General features: G+C 41.7%; 1 protein-coding gene across 4 annotated transcripts in view; it reads right to left on the reverse strand.

Annotated features, from left to right (window-relative positions):
- Positions 1–19,273, reverse strand: part of Ptpn14 (protein tyrosine phosphatase non-receptor type 14) — a 180,619-nt gene that overhangs the window by 39,111 nt on the left and 122,235 nt on the right. For all 4 annotated transcript variants that reach the window (XM_046438465.2, XM_058577047.1, XM_058577048.1 and 1 more), the window contains exons 5-9: positions 18,726–18,793; positions 8,932–9,002; positions 7,804–7,891; positions 3,584–3,672; positions 169–256 (exon numbers count right to left, since the gene is read on the reverse strand). In XM_046438465.2, coding sequence (XP_046294421.1) covers positions 169–256; positions 3,584–3,672; positions 7,804–7,891; positions 8,932–9,002; positions 18,726–18,793 — 404 coding nt within the window. The remainder of the gene's footprint in view (positions 1–168; positions 257–3,583; positions 3,673–7,803; positions 7,892–8,931; positions 9,003–18,725; positions 18,794–19,273) is intronic.

Here is a 19,273-nt window from a genome sequence, read left to right on the forward strand (position 1 = left end):
CCAGCACTACCCTGAAATGAATAGTGATAACACTGAGCAAGTATTACAAAGACTCTCTTCAATAAAATATTTATTCTCTTAAGATAGGGAGAACAAGGAAATGATATTATGAATTGAAAAGTCAAAAGGCACGTTGTTCATTGAACCCTCTCCATCCATTTTGCTTACCGTGTGAAAGAGGGCAGTCTCTTCCTTGTTGATGAGCTCCAATAGAATGGTCGACTTGTTGTGAGTGATGTTCCCGATGTCATTCCACCTGGGACAAAAGAAATGCAACTGTGTTTGTCCACAGATGATCCCTGCATTTAGTTCCAGTATGGGAGGGTTCTGTCTGCTACTGTCAAATCGCATTTGACAAATTACAGTTTAACTTTTTTAAAAAGTTAAATGTTTCTCAAAGGACAGAAAAAGAAGGAAAAATGCAATGTGTATCTATTTACACAGGCAAAAATTATATGTATATGTAAAATGTATCTAAACACTGATATTCATAAAATATATTTTCCTTTATGAATAGGTATGAGAATAATTTCTATGAGACCTTCGTGGCCCTTTTCCCCCATATTTCCAACCTGCCAAAGCATTTCCCATGGGCCTTGCTCCCATGACCCCTGCTTTGTAGCATAAAAAAGCACAGTATTAAAAAGTCATGTTGCCAAGAGTCTAAGACTCCACATGGACTCTGTGTTGCAATGTCCACTACAGCTCAATCATCCCATCGAGAAAAAAATGTGTACGGAATAATACTACTCCATAATGGTGATCTAGACACGGGTACACTCGTGAATGTACACATAAGAGAATTTCCTTCCTTGTCATGGAGACCTTGTCTAAAATGAGATGCAATGAAATAAGCACCAGGCAAGAGAAGACAAGCCAGGCAGTGGCTTTCTGCTTGGAGCCAGTTCACTGTCTACCCTTCATTCAGTCCTAACCTGCAATTTCCTGCGCACTGTATTCCGTCACGCACCTGTCAGCTCCTTATGCTTCTAGCATCCCCTGCCTGGATAATTCTCCTAAGACTCAATACCAGAATTCCCTTCTCCAAGAAGACCTTCCTCACTCCTCACCATCCATGTGAAAAGAGAAGAACCTGCTGGAGTCCTCTATTCACCACCACAACGTGTCTTAAATTTTCACTTCCATGACAAGCTCTCAAAGTAGACCCAACATGGCCCTGTGGGGATTCTGCTTCTTTTATCTGTATTCCAAGCATTGAGTCAACTACCTCACATAGATCACTCAATAAATATTTGCTGAAAGAATGAAAAACAGAATGAGGGGCACGACAGCTCAGTGGTAGAGCACTTGCCTAGCATGCATCAGACCCTGGATTCCCTCCCCAGCACTGTAAAAATAAAAAATGTGAAAAGTAATACTATGGCCTCTCGTCTGTACCGAGAAGGATTCTTATACCCACTTTAAAGCAAACAAGGAAGCTATTTCTCCTCCTACTTTAGGGAAGAGGCCATTTAGACTCGAATGAGTCTGACTCAGCCATTCACTCTGCTGGTCAGGGAGGGATGAGTTCTTCACCTGGGATTTCCAGATTCCCAGTTTCCAGCCATCTTTCCATTACAGCAGCCCAACTGTGTTTAACACATGTGCTGTGGCACGACTCTACTGTGCTCAGCCCAGAGTGCTGCCACCTCCACCAGATTCTAGCTACATGAACTCATGGCTACATGCTCCTCAAGAGACGAAAGAATGGGTTTCCTCTGGCTCCATTCCTTCAAAGCAACTGCCAAAACTCAACAGACACTCTGCTCTACCATGACTTCACTCGGTGGCACGGTGAACATGACACTAGTAGAAGTCATATCCTGTAGGGGCTTCAAGAAAAGGGCAATATCTAGAAGCATAGGGAACAGCAAAACTTGTGAGTGGCTTAGGCTCATCACACTTCGATGCTGCTATTCTTTTTCAACTCACCCCAATAGGTATTGTGTAGAACTGGTCTACTTCCCTTCTGTAGGATAAATGAGAAACTGAAACATCAGTTTAACTTGGAGAACTGATGGGACAAAATGTCTAGACAGCTTTGAAAGGGCACAAAAATTTAGAGTTACCACTCTGTGATTATTCCCATACTTTATTCAGTTGATTGACACTTTGTTACAGGTGTATGGAGTTGACTCTGAATATGTTCAAAAGTCAAAAATTATATTCTGTTCCAAGCTCTGAAGATCTCTCTCCCCATTCTAGCTTCACTAATGTCTCTATTCAAAGAATAAAAATTAAAAAAAACAAAAAGGCATAACAATAATGGCAGGGTATGGACCTTGGGAAACAAAAGCAATCAAGAAGGTTTTGGATGGAAATTGATCTCAAAATGCTGTAATAGCTGATACAGAGAGTATGTGGTTGGTCAAGATTCACTTCCAGAAGTGGGCTGTGCTTTGTCTCTGACAGCTGTCTTTGATCATCTGCCCTAAATGCAGAGCTCTGCCTATCAGATGTATATACAGGAAAGCTGCTCTTCCAGTAAGCAATGAGCCATACTGCCCTTGTAAATGAAAGCAAGCTTTCCAACATTATAATAGAATCTATGGGCACCAATACCAAGAACAAGGTCATGGATATAAAATGGGACATGGGTACACCACCATATCCCTACATTGAAACTATTTGTGTTAAGTAGAAAAGAGGCTTCAAGTGTCAAAATAACTTTCAAAAACTACCAAAGTATTTAAATTTGTTACAGTAAATTGAATGCTTTTTAAGGTACATTTTTACAAATAATGCCCTTGCATTACTATAAAAGTTAGTTTGCACCCTTCCACTCATGTGGTTAGGTAGAGGGTGCAGAACAAGGGAAGAAGTCAGGTTTTTTTTTCTTTATTTTTTTGTAGTTGTACACAATAACTTTATTTTATTTATTTTATTTATTTTTATGGGGTGCTGAGGATCGAACCCAGGGCCTTGCACATGCGAGGTGAGCACTCTACCACTAAGCCATAACCCCAGCCCCAGGAAGAAGTCAGTTTACATCCAGCAAGTGATCATGGATAGTCCCAACAAAAATAACTGTCAAGAGATGATCTGAGTTGGGCACAGTGGCACATGCTTATATTTCCCAGCAGCTCAGGAGGCTGAGGCAGGAGGATCACAAGTTCAAAGCCAGATTCCACAAAGGTAAGGTGTTAAGCAATTCAATGTGACCCTGTCTCTAAATAAAATACAAAATAGGGCTGGGGATGTGGCTCAGTGGTCGAGTGTCCCTGGGTTCAATCCCTGGTACCTCACCCCACTTCACTCCCCCCAAAAAGAGATGATCTGGAGAGCTGATTCCAACCACAGAGTTTAGTTCCACTGTTCCAACTCAGTGGGATTCAATGATGCATTTTCTGGAGTCGGGGGGAAGAAGGGGTTTCCCCTCCTGAATGAGGCTTTCAGGAAAAGTGAGATGAATTTTACCATAACTATGTGAACTCCATAAAGACATGATATTATGAGTTGACAAAAGCTCAACTCTGATCCACAGTCTGGCTCTTAACTCATGTGGATAATTTAACAGCTGATGTACTTGTCAAGAATCTCTCACAAAGGAAAAGGAAAAAGAGGGGTTGGCAAATAAGATTACCTATATATTACTGCTTGTCTTCCAATTCTGTTTCTCACAAAGATCCCCATAAAGAAAATGCCAAGGTGCGTACTGTTTCCATGATTGTCCTGCATTAAAAAAAAAAAAAAAAAAAAAAACACAAAACTTATTAGGATCCATGTTCATTGCAGAACTATTCACATCAGGCAAGATAGGGAATCAACCTAGTTGTTCATTAATGAATGAGTGGATAAAGAAAATGTGGTTTATACACAACGGAATATTACGTAGTCTTAGAAAAGAGAAGGAAACCCTGTCATTTGAAACAACATGGGCAAATGTGGAGGACATTATATTAAGTAAATCAAACCAGGCACGGAAAAACAAATACAGCATCTCACTTAGATATAGAATCTACTAAAGTTAAGCTCATCAAAGAAGAGAGCAAGTCAGGTGCGGTGGCGCACACCTGTAATCCCAGTGGCTCGGGAGGCTAAGGCAGGAGGATTGCAAGTTCAAAGTCAGCCTCAGCAATTTAGCAAGGCCCTAAGCAACTTAGTGAGACCCTGTCTCTAAATAGAAAATAAAAAGGGTGGGGATGTGGCTCAGTGGTTAAGTACCTCAGGTTCAATCGCTGGTGAGAGAGAGAGAGAGAGAGAGAGGGAGAGAGAGAGGGAGGGAGGGAGGGAGGGAGGAATGGTGATTACCAGAAGCTAAAGAGAGGAGGGGGTATTGGGAGATGTTGACCCAAGGACACAAAATTTAAATTACGTTGGATTTAAAATTTCATGCTGACTCTAGTTAGTAACAATGTACTGTATTCTTGAAAGTCCGTTACAGAGGAGATTTTAAGTATATTTTGAAGAATTGAATTTTCAGTAGAACCCCCTGCCCCCCATTTTGCCTGCCCAGAGGCAGCAAACTTCCATCTCTTGGAGCCCTACTGTGTGATTCTACATCCGAGCTTGGTTCTTTCCATGGAGAACCATGTTCCTCAACACTGGGCTATTTTCTTAAATTACTCCCTCCCTTTCCTCTGTTAACTGTTTTTAGAACTTGCATCATTCAGACATTAGACATCCTAGATAAGTCCTCTAATTCTTTTATCTCTGGTCTCCCAATATTTATTACTTTGGATTTCCTGGTGAGCTTTTCTCAATTTTCTTTTTCAACCTATTAAGTATTCCATTTCTAATATTATAAATTTCGGAGTTTTTAACTTTCTAAATTTTTGTTTTCTAATTTTCCTTTTTATAAGCACCCTATTCCTTTAAGACGATATATTTTTTTTAATTCTGAGACCTTGAAGGTAGTACCCTAAACAGGGGGTTCTTCTCCCTGATTCTTTGCTTCTTACGGGCCACTTTATTCTCATCATGTCAGCCTCTGCCACTCCTATTAGGAATGTAGAGTGGGTGATGCTGGTGCTTTGCACTGGCAAGGGTATGCTTAACCCTGGATGGGAACTTGTGAGCACAGGAAGAGCCTGTGTAAGACTATCAGGTGAGCTGAGGACCCTGTGTTGGGGAATCCCAAATATCTGATCTTCAGTCTGGTTTCTTGATGAAGTCAGGTGCTTCCAGTCTCCTGCTAGGAAGACTTTTGCTGCCAGGGCTCTGAGAGTAGAATGGGAACAAGGCTCAATATCTAGCAGATAAACTGTCACTCAGTCCCCTGCTTGCAGTGGGTGGGGAGGTCCTGTTTCTAGGGCACAGTAAGGGACATGTGCAACTAGACCAAGGACACTTGCCCCAAAGAAGAAAGAATCCCTTCTCGTGATCCTGTCTCAACCTACCCACCAAAGCTTTGCTAGCATAGGAGTCTCTAGCAGGGATAGAGCAAGTAGGTAAGACAACCACTGGTTGCAAAAGCAGGGAAGAGGGTTAAGAGAGAAAAAACTGGGGAGGAAGAAAGAACTGTCTTGGTAATGACAGAAAGTTAAAAGGCAAGTTATAGTAAATAAAAATACATGTGGGAAAAGATCAGGAGTCAGGATGGAAGGAGATGGAAAAATTCTACCAAAAGACTTCCCTGGCACCTTTCCAATAGGTCCACACTGGAGTCTGGTGATGATGGGGATAAGGGAAGAACAGCTACAGGATGGGGAAGGGGATGAAAATACACAGAAGGGATGCATCCCCAGAATGCTGGGGGTGTTGTACTAGTCAAAAAATAAAAAATAAAAGTTCTGCATCCAACTGAACAAAGCTTGGAAAATCCAGATTCTGTCTTTGCCAGCCCAGAATCACCCTTCTCCATGGTCAATGCCGTGACAATACAGGAGCCACTCAGATAGCAGCTACGCCTTTATTTGTGGAGGAGAAGCAGGGGCAGAGCTGTCAGGAAGTGGACTGGCACCCTTCCAGCCCTGGAATGTTTTCAGGAACTTCATGTGGAAAAGACCACACTAAATAGAAGTGTCTTCCCCAGGACGTAGTGTGACACGCTTTCAACTTCTTTGGGTGCTAAGGACCTGTATTATTTGGGCTGGGGATGTGGCTCAAGCGGTAGCACGCTCGCCTGGCATGCATGCGGCCCAGGTTCGATCCTTAGCACCACATACAAACAAAGATGTTGTGTCTGCTGGAAACTAAAAAATAAATATTTAAAAATTCTCTCTCTCTCTCTCACTTTAAACGGACCTGTATTAACCAAAAGGGCCTATGGCACCCCTCACTCTTTCCCTGCACACTTTCCTGTCTGCTTTTAAAACTGATTTCAGGGCTAGGGTTGTGGCTCAGTGGTAAAGTGCTCGCCTAGCATGTACAAAGCAATGGGTTCAATCCTCAGCACCACATAAATGTAAAATAAAGATACTGTGTCCACCTAAAACTTAAGAATATTTAAAAAAAAAAAAACTGATTTCAGGGATCATTACATCACCAACCCCACTGGTCTTGCTGTTCCCACCCACCATCTTGGGTTACTAGGTATCATGTGATCTGTAGGTGGTCACCTCAGTCATGGACAGTCATGTGGGGGAAAACCCAGTGGAGCAGCCGAGTTATACCCACCTGACAATGAGTCAGAAGAAGGCCAACTGTCCCTTTTGGTTCCACTAAAGAATCTATTAAAAAGAGCACAGAAGCCCGCACAGTGGATTTCAACACTACTACCTCCACTGTGTCTCTGTCCCACAGTTCAGAATTACTAAAAACAAACAAGAAAATGACTGCAACAACAAAACTCCCAACTTCCAAGCACTGAGAAGTCAGTTTTCTAGCAATGGAGAAAAGTTTACTGATTTCTGAATGACCCAAAATATCATGACTCTATATGGGCTGCTGAAATGTAAGTGGGATGCAGATGGCTTCATAAGGCATTATCACAAGGAAAATGGATTACAACCCTACGAAGGGCAGCCATTTAGAGAAGCAAAAGAAAATTAAACAAATCTAAAAAAGAGCCATTTAGCCCTTTTCACAAGCTGCGACCACCCTGCTCGATTCTACTTGATGCACATGGGCAGTTCTCATTAAGGCAAATTGCAAACGTGCAACAGAGGGGGAATAGAACACATATAAAACAGCCAGTGGAGCCAGTCTGGAGTGAAATGTTTGTGCCGGAATTGCAGGCGTCTCCCAAATTGCTGGAATGTGCCAGTTGATAGAACTCCATTTTTTGAAAAGTCGGTCAGAAGAGAGAGGAAAATGAGTGTGGATTACAGGCTTAGCTCTATAAGTGACCATGCACCATGAACCCTGACCACACCCACTTGAGGACATGGATCTGTTGCAGAGGATGCGATGTGCTATTTTCTAGGTATAGTTTCCACAAAGCACCAAAAGGGCTGGAAACCCACAATGGAGAGCTCTGCAGAGCTGGAGAAATAAAACGCACCCCATATAGGAAATGTTTTATTCTAGTTCACTGACAATTATCCCTATATTCATTCAAGGAAAAGCAACAGGCACAGGGAAGAAAACTATTAGCCAGAGTCTCTGTCGATACACACATGACATGAGCTACTTGTCCCACTGAGACTAAATACAGTCTCAGTACCTTCCAGGAGCCTGATAAGCTGACGCATGATACTCAGATGGTTGTCTTGACAAATGAGGTATTCTGCTGACCATGGAAATCTTCAAAATCTCTTAGCTAAGAATAAGTATTTGCTTTACCAAAAGTAAAGGGGACTTGCCAATTAATGCCATGTAGCAACAAGAAGGACAAGCCATGCTGGTCCACTGCTATCAACACTGGTTTTTCCAAATGCCTGCACAGTTCTGAAAAGGCAAGAATGGGGCGTGACACGCTACCTTCACAGGGAAGATTTCCTGTCCAAATCCATCCAGACGTTCCACTTCATTGATGTACATTAGCTCAGCTTCTGCTGGCAGGACTCCGCTACAATGAAAATAGCATTAAAGGAGGAAATAGTGAAGGGCCACAAAGTCAGTGGAACTTCCTACCTTCCTGATGGCAAATTCCAGAGCTGTGGTTTAGCTCTAGTTTCTGGGAAGAGCAATCATCACCCAACTGTAAGGGTACGGTACATTACTGGTGATTCATTAACACAACCCCTGGTAGCCTTTTACTCAACAGGGACAATAAGAAGGTGGGTAAAGTATTTAATTAAGAGTCACAGACCTGAAAACACTAAATAATTATTCCAGACATCCCTGTGAATAATATTCCTTGCTTTAAAAACAAGGTCTCCCCACCAAGTTGGAAAAATTTCTACTTAAAAGGAAAAAAAATTTTTTTTTAGGGTTTATTATGATTTACTTGAGGGTGATATTTGGGGAGCCAAGAGGCCAAGATATAATACTGCCTGGGTTCTCAGAGTTTTCAAGGTTGGATGGAAAAAATGTCTGTTGTCTACTGGTCCAGCACAGACAGCTCCAAGGAACCCTGTTACCAAACACTCAGTGAAGTCAGTCTCCCTCCTCTTCCCTCTTGATCTTCACCTTCCCACCCAGCCCGGCACTTGGCTCCATGCTCAGAGCAGGCAGCGCTGGGCTTTTCCCCACCCATGTGGCAACAGATTTTGAGGAGGTTCAAAGAGAGGAACGTTGATGGGTAACGACTCCACCTCTATGTGGAATTTCGGTGAGAAGGGGGAGGAGGAAGAGAAGGAGAAGGAAGAGGAGGCGGAAGCAAGGAGGTGAAGAAGAGAGCAAAGGAGGAGGAGAAAGGGAGGAGAAGGAAAGAACAAAGAAGGGAAGGAATGAAAGGAGGAAGGAAGGAAGGAAAAGGAACAAAGAAGAACAGGAGGGGGGAGGAGGGGTTTTCAAGACCTCAGGAAAGTTCAGAGTTGAGTCACACAGTAGAAGAAGCAGACCATGCTGACCAAGGCCAGGAGTGGGGTCGGGAGATGAAGGTGCCCTGTCTGTTGTCAGTGGGTGTCTGCTGGCTGGGGAGCCCTGGGCCCTCTGCCTCCTCACCTGTGAGCTTTATGTTCTTGGGCCACTTTCTGGGTCAGCTCTTCTAGAACAGCCTCTTCCAGGGCCAAATCCTAGAGAAGTAGAAAACAGGTCCAGAGGGTATGAGCAATGGTCATTTTGCTTGCAAACCATAAAAGTTCCCTATTTTAAAGCAACACTCCAACATATAGGCACAGGCAGTGATGTCCTTTCTCAATAGTGGACTCCTAAAGCTCAGGAAATAATGCCAAGAATTAATAAATGGGATAGCATTGAATTAAAAATCTTCTGCACACTGAAAAAGGAAACAAGAACATGAAGACAATGCCTACAGAATGGTAGAAAATCTTTGCCAGTTATTCTTCAGAGAGAGGATTAAAATCCAGAATATTAAAAGAACCCAATAACTTGACACCAAAAAACAAAATAACCCAATCAAAAAATGGGCAAATGGCCAGGCGAGGTGCCGCATGTCTGTAATGCCAGTGGCTTGGAAGGCTGAGGCAGGAGAATCTCAAGGTCAAAGCCAGCCTCAACAACAGCGAGTTGAAACCCTGTCTCTAAATTAAATTCAAAGTAGGGCTGGGGATGTGGCTAAATGGTTGAGTGCCCATGAGTTCAATTCCTGATAAAAATAAATGGGCAAATGAACTAAATGGACATTTCTCAAAGAAATAAAAATGGCCAACAAATATATTTAAAGAAATGTTCAATATTCTTAGCTATCAGGGAAATGTAAATCAAAACAACAATGAGATTTCATGGCACCCTGATTAGAATGGCAAACATTAAGAATACAAATAATAAATTCTGGCAAGGATGCAGGGGAAAAGAAACACTTGTTCACTGCTGGTGGAATTGTGTATGGTACGATCACTACGGAAATCAATATGGAGGTTCCTCCAAAGACTAGGAATGGAACCACCGTGTAAACCAGTTATACCATTGCTTAATATTTATCCAAAAGCACTGAGGTCAGTATACTGTACATACATGCATACCCGTGTATACAGCAGCACAATTCACAATAGCCAAGCTATGGAAACAGCCTAACAGATAAATGAGTAAAGAAAATGTGGTATATATATAATAGTGTCTTTGCTATAAAGAACAAAATTATATTATTAGGAGAAAAATAGATGGAATGGGAGAACATCGTGTTAAGTGAAATAAGTCAGACTCAGAAAGCCAAGAGTAGCATGTTTTCCCTCATATGTAGAAGCTAAAGGAGAAAAATGCATCTTACGAAAACAGAAGGGAAACCAGTAGATTAGAGGAAAGGAATGGGGGTGGGGAAGAGGAAAGGGATAACAGAGGTACAGGGGAATGAAATGGACCAAATTATGTTATGTGTACAAGTGTCACAATAAAAGTCACAATAAATTCCACTATTAGGAATAATTATAATGTAGCAATTAATAAAACTTTTTTTTTAAAAAAATTCCCTGTTTTAGAATATCACCTAACTAGCCTTACTTTCTCAATCTCTCCTTTACTCCTGCAAAAGCAAGGCCTATAATGTTTAGGACTGAGCTGTGATTCCTACTGTTGTGAAATGGCTTTCCACTATAACTTAGGTTATTTCAAGGTGTCATTTGGATTACCATCTAAATTCTCTAAGACTCAGGAATAATTCTTCATTTACTTTTTTCCCTATCTGTCTGTCTCTCAAATGTACTTTCATCAGAATCGCTTGGTATATACTTATGTAGTTTTAATAATAAGAGTGCAGACCAGTGAGTTTCTAAGCCACCATCCTTTCAAAAGGTGAACTCAGGTAGGCACTGGTGCAGATCTGTGTGTCCACTTCTAAAATACCACAGACTTATTCAGACCACATGAAGGCAGAGCCAGCTGATTGCACTGTTACTGGGCAGTCACAGGAGGGAAGCAGTCATGATGGCTGAAAAGTCTCAAGAGCATTCTGTAAGACAACAGGCATGGAGCCAACCAGTCAGTGTCTCAACCACATGGGATCCATGCTGGTGAGCACCACAAAGGGCACAGGTGTGCTCCTTCTTCCTCTAAGCTCTGGAGGAGAGGGCAGAAGGGACTCAGCTGAATCCTGATGAGGGCACCCTGAGGCTCATGACATTGGAGATACAGAGTGGGGCTCATATTTGGGCAGAGATCATATAAACTGCCTCATACCCTTCTTTCTAAATTACCATTTATATAGAGATTCACCTCCCGTTTAACAACTGTTCGTGGATGAAACACCACCCCCCAAAACATACACTTCAAACTGTAAGAAATATTCCATCTCAAAACACTGAAGTGTGAAAAAAATGATATTTTTAAAAGTGGGAAATGAGGATGTAAATATATCCTGGAAATTTTATAGCTCTGCATATTCTGCAAAGTCCAGAGCCCACGAGAGAGTCCTTAGAGAACACAGAGGGAACCCAGCAGAGCTCTTATTTTTCACACCTACTGATTAGCTTGTTGTTTCCTGCTTAGCCTTTCCACTGAGTTGAGTCCACAATGAGAAATGAGCTCAATGCTTTTAGCTTTACGTCGTGGACGAACAAAGATATCACAAGGCTTAGAAACTTAGCTGTGTGTGTGTATCTCAGTATCAAGTTTTCGTCTCCAATATGATATTAATTTTGAAAAGCCAGTGAAAGATATGTGGCAACAGAATAAACCAGGGGTAAGTGAAGATCAAAAAAGGTTCCATTAAACCTCCACTTCCTAGTTTTATAAAAGAAAAAGCCCAAAGGAACCCCTCTGCTATTGTACTCCACTGCCTCCACCTGCGCTTGGGGCCTCCCTGAGGCCTGTGCCCCACCAGAGAAATGTGCGAGAGTGGCCCTGGGTGAATGAGAGACGGCAGAGTGAGTGCCTTACGCAGCTGCACACCTGTGGAGCGCCTGTGTACTTAACTTTGTTCTTTTTCTGCTGAAGAAATGCCATTTGACAAATTCAGTAACTTTGTAAGATCAAACACAGCTATTCATCCTATCTTCCCTCCCCCACCAAAGGAATGCATTTTTCTCTTTGAAAGCTCTGGTGGAATCAAGCAGAAAGTTTACAACCTTCCATGGCTCCCCACTGCCTCCTCAATTAGGTCAACAGCTGAGCCCTGCTATGGCACCATTCTTCAACATGACCCAGCCTTTCCTTCTAGATCTCCTCCCCCAAGGGTTTAGGGCCTCAGGCCACCTCGTGTTCGAATACAAACTGCTTTTAGATCTCTGTTCATGCTCATGTCTACCCTTTTTTGGAAGAACCATCCAGTGCCACCACAGCGTGTGAAATGTCACATTGTCCTTCACATCCCCGTCTCAGCAATCCTTGCCCTCCACAGGGCTTTCCTGCTTCCCCCGCTGGAAGTAGCCTCTCTCACCCCAGACCTGTCTGTGCGTCTCTTACATTCTCCCTGCTACGTTTCTAACACAGTCATTTGTGTACCCATTCCTTATTCTTGTCTCCCTCTATTAGAATTTAGGCCCCTCAAGGGCAATGATTCCTCTTTATATCACTTACGGAGTCTGTCACAGTGCTTTTCCAGAGTGACAACTTATAAGTTCTCCATACAGAGACAATGATCAATAAATGATCAGTGAACGCACTACTTAGAGTGTAAGTTTCATACTATGAGACAAGAGTTTTTGATTATGCAAAGCTGGTTAGTGATCATTTGTACCTTCTGCCTGTCCTCGGCTCACATTTCAAAATGCAAACAGTGCCAGGCACAGGGGCAAGTGCCTATCATCCCAGGTACTTTGGCACCTGAGGCAGGAGGAGCACAAGTTCCAGGCCAGCCTGGGCAGCTCAACGAGACCTTGTCTCAAAATAAAAATGGCTGGGGATATGGCTCAGTGACAGAGTACTCCTGGCTTCAATGCCCGGTATCACACACACACACACAGACACACACACACACACAATGCACACAGTGATTTTACCTGGAAAGCGCACTCTTTAACATCCTTATGTTTGCCTACATAAAGATATAAAGATACAAGAATTATGCTAACAATGACAGGACAACTGAACACACAGTTACTGGGAATTTCACCTGTGCCAAATTAGATACTTCACGTACATTTTTTTTCTTTGAATGTTCACAAAGGGATTAGCTTTGTTAGCTTCATTTTATTTTATTATATCTTTTTAAAATATTTATTTAATTGTAGATGAACACACAATATCTGTTTTTTTTAATTTGTTTTTTATGTGGTGCTGAGGATTGAACCCAGGGCCTCATACATGCAAGGCAAGCACTTTACCACTGAGCTACAGTCTCAGCCCTGTTTAGTTTCATTTTAGATGAGGAAAATGAGACTTAGAAGGCTACCGTGCCCAAGGTGGGCTGTGAGTGGCTCAGTCAGGATGCGGGCACAGCACGGCTTGGCAACTCTGCTGAGAAATTTCTGACCGCCGACCGCAGTGCACGCAGGACACAGGACCCAACATGGTGGGGCAGGGTGGGGACGTGCAGGGAGCAATGAAAGAAGATGGCTACAGGCAGAGGCCTGGGAACATTTGCAACTCAGACATATACTCTGACGACAATCAGTTTGTGCCACATCATCTTGGGCACTGTTCAACAGGACTGTGTGGGATGGTGAGAATGTTCATATCTGAGCTTTCCAACACAGTTAGCCACTAGGCAGCCAATGCTACCAAGGAGCTGATTTTTAACTTTATTTAACTTTAAATTTGAATATAAATATGCACCAGGAGCTAGCAGCTCCCATCCAGAAGAAAGCTATTTTAGAACCCCAAAATACTAATGTCAGGATCTGTCTGCCCACTGGTGAGATGTGTGGAGTCCAGGCTGTTTCAGTAGATGATCTGCTCAGAGCCCAGTAAGGAATGAATCTCCAAAAGGAAGCATGGTGCACAAAACAACAAAACTTACTCTCTTGACTGCTTCCTAACACCTGTCAAGGCATCTTACAAACTCATCAATCTCATGCTGGCAATTACTTTTGCAAACTCTGGCAACCTAACCTGGTCTCTTCCTTCAGATAATGCGAGTACGTCTTTTAATAAGATTGGGGTGAAAAAATGTAGAAAATGCTCAACCCTCCATGATCAACTACTTCGTCTGACATAAAACTGACACTCTTAAAATCTGAGCTCACATCAAGCATGATGATAAATATCCCAGTGAACTTCTGCAATATCAGAGGTTCATTTAAGCATACTGACATTAAATCCTATGAAGAACTTGTCTGCTAAGTAACTGCTAATCTCTTTGAATGGAAGTTGATAGAATGGGTAGAATTATTAATACATTAATAAAAGTAGGCATAAAGATATTACTGCTGTTTCCTTAGAGGGAAGAAGAATAGAGTTATTCTTGAAAAGATAGAGATCTGCAGTATTTTCCTAACATCTAAGAACAAGGTACGCTTTGGACCAATGCAGTTGTACTCATATACTAAGATGGATAGTAACACCAGTCTTACTCTAGTGACTCAAAACTTAAAACCCATCCCACCTCTGGCCTCAGCTGTGAGAAGATGGCAGTAACCTGGGCTTTGATGGTCCCCATCAGGTGCCTATTGTCTCTGCATGCAGTGGCAGCAGTCTGTGAGCTTGGGGGCCTGGAGTGGCCTCCCTTTGGCCTGCTTCTCAAAAGGTTGAGTTCATACAGCACTTCATTTCCGCAAGAATATGCTCTTAAAACCCCCTGATTTCACCACCTTGGTTGGAAATGGTTCTGCCAGACCCAGGTGAGGACAGCAGACCCCACACATAGGTTTCGGAGAAGGTGAATAAGCTGATGGCCCTGCACCCCGCACAGCTGGTTCTCAGGAAGGTGGTTTTTGAAGACCCAATTTTAAGTGAAAATGAGACATTATATGTGGACAGAGGATTTGATTGGAGAAGGTCCCTGTGGTTGGGGTAGAAAACTTCATGCATGCTAGTTGGCAAGTCACTCCTTGGAAAGGGTCATGTTCAAGTCAAAGCCACAGACAAGACAAAGAATCATGGTTGAGAGTCAATATGAAGTTTAAGGAAAAACTTCTGGGAGAAAATAATTATTGGGACCCCACAGACCATCCATTAGACAAATGCCACCGAGGCTGCTTCATGTTTGTTGTGATCACTGAGCTAACACACACAGAAGTATAAAAAATAAATTCATTTTCCAAAAAACAAAACAAAAAAAAATTAAAGACCTTAAAACCTTTGTCACCAGACTCTCCACTTTCTCCTGTCTGTCATAGCTGATAAGACTCCAAATTTTGCCTATTTTGCTTCCAAAATATCTCCTGCTTTGCTTCCTTGTTTTCATCTCGCTGCTAGCCACCTAAATTAGATCTCTTCTCCAGACCACCACAACAGACTCCCAGCTGACTTCCTCCCACAAATGGTCTCACTGCTTAAGCCAGCAGTTTTCAAAGTGTAGAGTCTGTGAAGCTCTGGAAAAAGCTCAGGCATTCCGCCTTCTCTGAAGTTTTCAGTTTCATACACCAGGATTCCCCCCAAACACCACCAAGCTACAGTCACACTATCCACTTGACTCTTTCCCAAATACTCCAGGCACCTCACCTCTTCCCTCCCCTCTGTCTAGGTCATTCCTTGCTCCTTCCCCCTCCCCCTCTTACAATCCTGCTACCCTTTAAGAAAATAGCCCACACTCCATTCATCTCTAAGCCTTCCTAAGCACACTGTCCTCTCCCCACGTAAAATGCCCATCGCACTTTCTTATACTTGGCTTCACAGTCTGATTTTGCAAACTTCCTTTTTACCCAACCACACTGGAGCCTCCTGAGAATACGCACCATTTCTTGTAGCATTTCATGCCCTGGGTGTTAGTTACCCAGGTCAGTGTTTTGGGCAAAACAATTGATTTTTTTTTTAAGTGGTGAATAATCATGATTTCTAAATTCAGAGCCAGCATGTCAGGCTGGTTATAGCTCTTCCCTAAAATGGGCTTTGCAGATGTTTTCATCCTCTCTCACAAAAATTCCTCACATTTACCCCAGAGCCAACCAACCAAGCAACCAACAAAAATCCCTGGGGGTTAAAATCCAGTCTCACTCTTACTTCAAAAACGGAAAGAGCTGTGAAGTCCAGAAAGTGGCTAATGATTAGGGTATATCGACAGCAGGTGATAAAGGAAAAGGAAGTCCTCTCTGAAAAGGTGGTGTTTGAATTGGACCTCAGTGATGTAAAGATTGGGGGCAGATCATTTCCAAGTAGAGGAAACCCAGGTACATAGGCTCTGGGGTGGGAACAACCCAGAAAGGAAAACCAGACCGCCAGCTTGCTGGAGGGTAATGAGTAAATGAGGAGCGCTTGACAAAGAAGCACCTTTGAAAAAAAAAAAAATTATTGACAAAAATCTTATATATTTATGAGACACAATGTGATTTTTCTTCTTTTCTTTTTTATTTTTTTCTTAAGTAATAGTAGTGCCCTACCACTGAACTGCACCCCTGAGCTCTTCTATTTTTGAGACAGGGTCTCACTAAGTTACCCAGGTTGGCCTCAAACTTGCAATCCTCCTGCCTCAGCCTCCAGAGTAGCTGGGATTACAAGAGTGAGTCTACCATGATCAGCTACAATGTGATATTTTGATCATATATACATTGTTGGAACAAGCCAATCAGGCTAATTAACCTATCTCTTGCCCCACCCATCTCATTTCTTTGTGATGAGCCCATTTAAAATCTACTCCTTCGGTGATTTTGAAATATACATAATTATTGAGTGTAGTCACCATGCTGTGAAATCCATGACCACAGCTTGTCCCTCCTGTCTAAATAAAACTTTGCACCCGTTCATCCACATTTTCCCTTTCCCTTCCTGCCCCTTCACCTCTGGTAACCACCATTCTACTCTTTACCTTTATGAGTTTGAATTTTTAGATTCCACACAGAAATGAGACCTTGCAGCACTCATCTTTCTGTGCCTGGCTTATTTTACCTACAATAATATCCTCTAGACTTATCCACATTATTGTAAGTGACAGGATTTTGTTCTTTTTAAGGTTGTATAGTGTTCCATTGTGTATATAAACCCCACTTCTTAAATTGATTGCTCCATTTTGGGGAATTTAGGGTGTTTCTATATCTTGGCTATTGTGGATGATGCAGCAGTAGTGATTGCAGTACAGAGATCTCCTCCACACACTGATTCAATTCTTCTGAATTTATAATCAAAGGTGGGATTGCTGGGTCACATGATAATTCTATTTTAGTTTTTCTGGAGGAACTTCCACACTGCGTTCCCTATGGTGGTACTAACTTACATCACCACCAACTGTATACAGGGCTCTCCTTTTTTCCACATCTTCACCAACACTTGTTCTCTTTCTTCTTTTTGACAACAGTCACCCTAACAGGTGGTAGCTGACATCTCGTTGTGGTTTTAGTCTGCATTTTCTGAATTTGTATGTCTTCTTTTAAGAAATGTCTATTCAGGCCTGTTGCCCGTTTGTTTTTTAACGGGATTTTCTTGCTATTGAGTAGTTGGAAGTTTCTTGTGTATTTTAAATATGACCCCCTTATCTGATGAATGATTTGTAAACACTTTCTCCCAGTCTGTGAATTGTCTCTTTGCTCTGTTAATTATTTCCTTTGCTGTGGCAAAAGCTTCCAGGCTTGTTACAATCGATTTGTTTATTTGGGCTTTTGCTGCCTATATAATCGGGGGGTCGTATACAAGAAATCGTTGCCCGGACCAATGTCCTGTAGCTTTTCCTGTTTTCTTTGAGCAGTTCTCCAGTTTCTCATCATACACCAAGTCTGTCATCCATCTGGAGCTGATTCTCGTGTAAGGGGTGAGATAAGGGCCCGGTTTCATTCCTTTCCATGTAGATTGCCAGCTTTCTCAACACCATGGATTGGAGAAATTGTCCTTATCCCATGTATGTTTTGGCCCCCTGTGTCAAAACTCAATTGATCACAGATGTGTGGATTTACTTCTGGGCTCTCTAATCTATTCCAATGGTCAATGTGTCTATTATTCTGCCAGGACCATGTTGCTTTAATGACTATAGCTTGGTAATATAGTTTGAAGTCAGGTAGCTTAGTACCTCCAACTTTGTTCATTTTGCTCAACAATGCTTTGGCTCTCAGGGTCTCTTTTGTAGTTCCATATAAATTTTAGGATAATTTTCTATTTCTTTTAACAATGACACTGAAAATTTGATAAGGATTGCATTAAATCTGTAGATTGCTTTGGGTAATATGAACATGTAAACAGTATTGATTCTTCTGATCTATGAACATATTATATCATTCTATTTGCTACCTTTAATTTCTTTCATCAATGTTTGATAGTTTTCAGTACATAAATCTTTCAGCTTCTTAAGTAAATGAATCCCTAAGTTTGACTGTCTGTCGGTTGGTTTTAGGCTACTCTATATGTGACTGGTTTCTGCCCACTCTCACCATTTCTATTCACCATAGTCCTGGAAGCCCAGATGAGAACAATCAGTCAAGAAAATAAATAAATAGATTCATCCAAATAGGAAAAAAAGTGTCTCGATTTAGTGACTATATAATTTATATAAAGCTTCCACCAAAAATCTGTTAGAATTGATAAACGAATTCAGGAAAATTGCAGGTTATAGTATCGATATACAAAAATCAGTGGTATTTCTAAACAGCAACAAGGAACTATCTGAAAAAGAAATTAGGGAGTGTCTTGAGGCAAAAAGGATGACTTTAGTGTCTCAATGTGTTTTATAGACCTTCTCCCTCTTTTATTAATGCATAGGCTTTCCTCCCCTGAAAACATGTATAGGCCCAATTCTCTAAGGAAAGAATTCTCTTTTCAAAGGCAAGAATTAAATGCCCAAAGGAGGTAGAAAATTAAGCAAGAAGAAAAGAAAATGCACTTACCATAGGAAATAGCACATACTCTCGGAGGAAATCTTGAGAATCAAACTGATTATAATCTCCAAAATCAGCTGAGAAGAAGATGGGGGAGAGGGGAGTAGTTATTATGTGAAATTAAAGATGGAATAAAACACTGCAAACTTGTCACCATATTTATTCTTCCTACTGTATCCTTTTTCTGCACCACTATTAAATGAAAATAGTGCCAGGAGGTGCTTGATATAGTAACTACATTTACCTAACAACTCTAAATATCAGCACATGAGCACCACTGCACAATTTAAAAAATATATATAGTGAAAGCTATTCCTAAAAGGTTATTTAAATATTTAAAAACAAATCTATAGGCTGGGGTTGTGGCTCTGTGGTACAGCATTTGCCTAGCATGTGTGAGGCACTGGGTTTGATCCTCAGCACCTCATAAACATGTATGTATGTACATACATACAGAAATAAATAAAAGTTATTTTTTAAAAAGAAAGAACTATATTTATCTGTTAAATGTGCCTCAGTTCATATCTTTAGGCTATCTACCAAGGGGACTTTTTAAA

Source organism: Marmota monax, unplaced genomic scaffold (genome assembly GCF_021218885.2).
Source record: "Marmota monax isolate L192 unplaced genomic scaffold, Marmota_monax_Labrador192_F-V1.1 WCK01_AAM20220418_F8-fsc00118, whole genome shotgun sequence".
NCBI lineage: Eukaryota > Metazoa > Chordata > Mammalia > Rodentia > Sciuridae > Marmota > Marmota monax.